This window comes from Cydia amplana, chromosome 6, assembly GCF_948474715.1.
Source record: "Cydia amplana chromosome 6, ilCydAmpl1.1, whole genome shotgun sequence".
In the NCBI taxonomy this organism is placed as follows: Eukaryota; Metazoa; Arthropoda; class Insecta; order Lepidoptera; family Tortricidae; genus Cydia; species Cydia amplana.
In genome coordinates, this window is record NC_086074.1 from 878,589 (window position 1) to 879,860 (window position 1,272).

Below are 1,272 nucleotides of genomic sequence, written 5' to 3' on the forward strand. Positions count from 1 at the left end.
GTCTAGCTTGTTAACGTTTATGTCAGGAGTCCCCCGTTGTCACAAACATACGTCGATCCAGTAACGCTCTTAGCCTTATCACTGGCCAGGAACATAATTACATCTGCTATCTCTTCAGGCTCCGACAACTTCTTCAACACAGTGTGTTTTGTCCTCCATACTTCCATTGTCGCCTCTACATTTGACAGCCCTGCATTTTCCAGTATGTTCGTCTTCGTGCCTCCCGGAGCCACGGCATTTACTCTCACTCCATATGGAGCCAGATCCAAAGCAACGCAGCGAGTGAAGTGAGCTACACCTGCTTTTGAAATCGCATACGCCGAGAGACTTTCTAATAAGACACGTAATGCAACGATGCTTGCAAGATTGACGATGTTACCCTTAGTCTTGATCAGATAAGGAGCAGCGAGGTGTGTCAAATATACCATGGAGCGTAAATTCGTGTTTATAAGTAGATCGAAATGTTCCATAAGATTTTCGTCTAAGATGGATGAATACCTAGTAGCCCCTGCATTATTGACCAGAATGTCTAACTGTCCAAAGTTGTTGATCGTGTTTTTCACTATGGTTCTGACATCTTCGTCTTTAATGATATCTGCTGTGATGATGAGAGGTTTGTTGCCGTGATGTTCACATTCCTTGGCGACTTCTTGTAGTTTATCTGCGTCTTTGTCCACCAGGACTACCTTGGCACCTTCTCTGGCCAGTGCTTTGGCCGTGGAAGCTCCTATCCCGGAGGCAGCTCCAGTCACGATGACCACTTTACCAGTGAAACTCATTGCTCTTTTGCTTTAAAACAGATGCACTTCATCTACTGCGACAATTTTGTCACGACTTTCAATTTATAACAAAAGTCTTATCTGATAAGGTATTATTTTTCAATTGTTATTAAATTAACTGATAGTTGGCTTCTAATCTCCGCTTATAATGTTTACAAAACAAACTAATAAAAAAATTCCACTAGTAAACATCATTTTCGTTAGTGCTAAGCCAGACAAAGGCTTTGTTTGCTATCGTACGTACGGACAAACAAAAGATTCGACTCGCTTAAAATATTATTATGTATAGGAATTAAAGAGCTCCATGCCTGTCTCCGTGGTCTTTACCCATAGGGCTGACTCGTCACTTGGCGTGATCAGGTCGGTACCTATTTATATGTATAAGGGAATCTGTGCCGTTGGTTAGGCCATCTTGAGAGAATGGATGAAGAATGGAATGTGAAAAAAGCGTAATTGTGTCGACTAGCAGGAGGACGTCCTGTTGGACGCCCCA

The 1,272-nt window shown here is 42.5% G+C and overlaps 1 protein-coding gene across 1 annotated transcript; it reads right to left on the reverse strand.

Annotated features, from left to right (window-relative positions):
* LOC134649069 (3-oxoacyl-[acyl-carrier-protein] reductase FabG-like) lies at positions 1 to 779 on the reverse strand. The gene has a single exon (XM_063503784.1). It carries the CDS (start codon positions 777 to 779, stop codon positions 18 to 20), a length of 762 nt encoding a protein of 253 aa, XP_063359854.1. The 3' UTR covers positions 1 to 17.
* Positions 780 to 1,272: the final 493 nt, after the last annotated feature.

Bases quoted from the DNA above. Each gene is read 5' to 3' on its own strand.
- LOC134649069 (XM_063503784.1), bottom strand. From the start codon at position 779: ATGAGTTTCACTGGTAAAGTGGTCATCGTGACTGGAGCTGCCTCCGGG.